The 1,438-nt window shown below is 45.3% G+C and overlaps 1 protein-coding gene across 1 annotated transcript in view; it reads right to left on the reverse strand.

Annotated features, from left to right (window-relative positions):
• The window catches only part of SF3A3 (splicing factor 3a subunit 3), a 25,049-nt gene that overhangs the window by 774 nt on the left and 22,837 nt on the right, over positions 1–1,438 (reverse strand). The window contains exon 16 of the mRNA XM_040469694.1: positions 628–683. Within this exon, the coding sequence (XP_040325628.1) occupies positions 628–683 (56 nt within the window). The remainder of the gene's footprint in view (positions 1–627; positions 684–1,438) is intronic.

Here is a 1,438-nt window from a genome sequence, read left to right on the forward strand (position 1 = left end):
GGGGTTGAAAGGGAGACCAAGAAGGCTGAGCTTCCTCATTTCCAGTGCAGTTCTCCTTTATTTTATCTTATGTATTGGAATTCTACGGTACAGTCTGAAGATGGCTTTGCTGCTACCAAAAAAAAAAAAAAAAAAGAAAGAAAAAAAAAGGAATATTGGAAACCAGTGACCTCAGAGAAAGGGAACAGCTACCTCACTTCACACACACATCATTCCTCATCCCTGAACTGTGCTCTGCAGGAGGACTATCTCGAGACCAATAAGGGTGCCTCCTCACCCCGTGAGCACGAGAGAGGGTCATCTCTCATTAGATGCTTTCCTCGAAGGAGACCTAACCTATGATATGGGTTCACAACTTCTTAGCTTATGAATCCTCACAGCAGGGCAAGACGTTGGGTGCTCGTGCTTGCCGCTTCAAAATTTCAGAAGCAGAATACAACCTGCCTCGGGACACACATTTAATATCACAAATAAATTAGGTTTACATATGAAGAGCCAATTCACAGATATTGGCACTTCTGGCCAATACTCGCTACTATGGTGAACTGGGGACCACCTTTTGCCTGCCTCCCACAGGGTGAGGGAGCTGTCACCTGATGCTATCCCCAATGCCAGGTTAGCACCCACCTCAGTGTCAGGCTGCCATCTCTCTGATGCCTTCTGCAGTTTCAGCTTGGCCCACACTGCAGGATGAAAAATGAACAGCAATCAAGAGTGGCCTGAATATCCATCAGGCAGACAACATCATGATGCTACAAAATTCCTGTCCCCATTAAGATTCCCCTGGATGAGACTTTTTGCCTTCCCCGGACTAGAATTTCAGTTCTGGACCACCCACAGACAAAAGCTCCTCCGTGGCAAAACTTACCACGATCTTTGCTTTGCTGTAAAAGACAAGTTGGATCAAACAAAACCACAGCCCTCTTACAATAGAGAACTGATACACCCTCCAAGGAAGAAGTTAATGTGGTACAACCTATGAGAATCATCGGAGAAAGTGACCTTATGGTCTTAAAGCTCATTATAGAAGAGAAAGGGAACACCAGGCATGGTCACGTACGTTAATTTAAAGGCTGGTTTGTAGATCTGAGAAGCTTCAGAGGAGGAAAAAAAAGTGAAATATCATGGCCAAAGAATCTGAACGATAAGATGGCTCAACAAACACTGGAGATATGAAAATAAGAATTCTGACAGTTCAAGAACAAGTTATCTTAAAGAAGATGAACAGTAGCGAACATTTCCAGAAACTATCACAGCTTCTAAGGGAGCAAGCACACGTGTACACACAGCAGGACAGGTACTAACCCAGAAGAGAGAGCTGTAACTCTGTTGAGATTGTTGCCAGAAGGTGCCTTCTCAGAACAGAGGTCTACATGGGACAGCTAGGACAGGTCCACTGAGGGAGAGGACAAAATATTACCGGGGGGGGGGGGGGGGG

The sequence above is a fragment of the Herpailurus yagouaroundi genome, unplaced genomic scaffold (genome assembly GCF_014898765.1).
Source record: "Herpailurus yagouaroundi ecotype Mexico unplaced genomic scaffold, PumYag 77, whole genome shotgun sequence".
Taxonomy (NCBI): domain Eukaryota; kingdom Metazoa; phylum Chordata; class Mammalia; order Carnivora; family Felidae; genus Herpailurus; species Herpailurus yagouaroundi.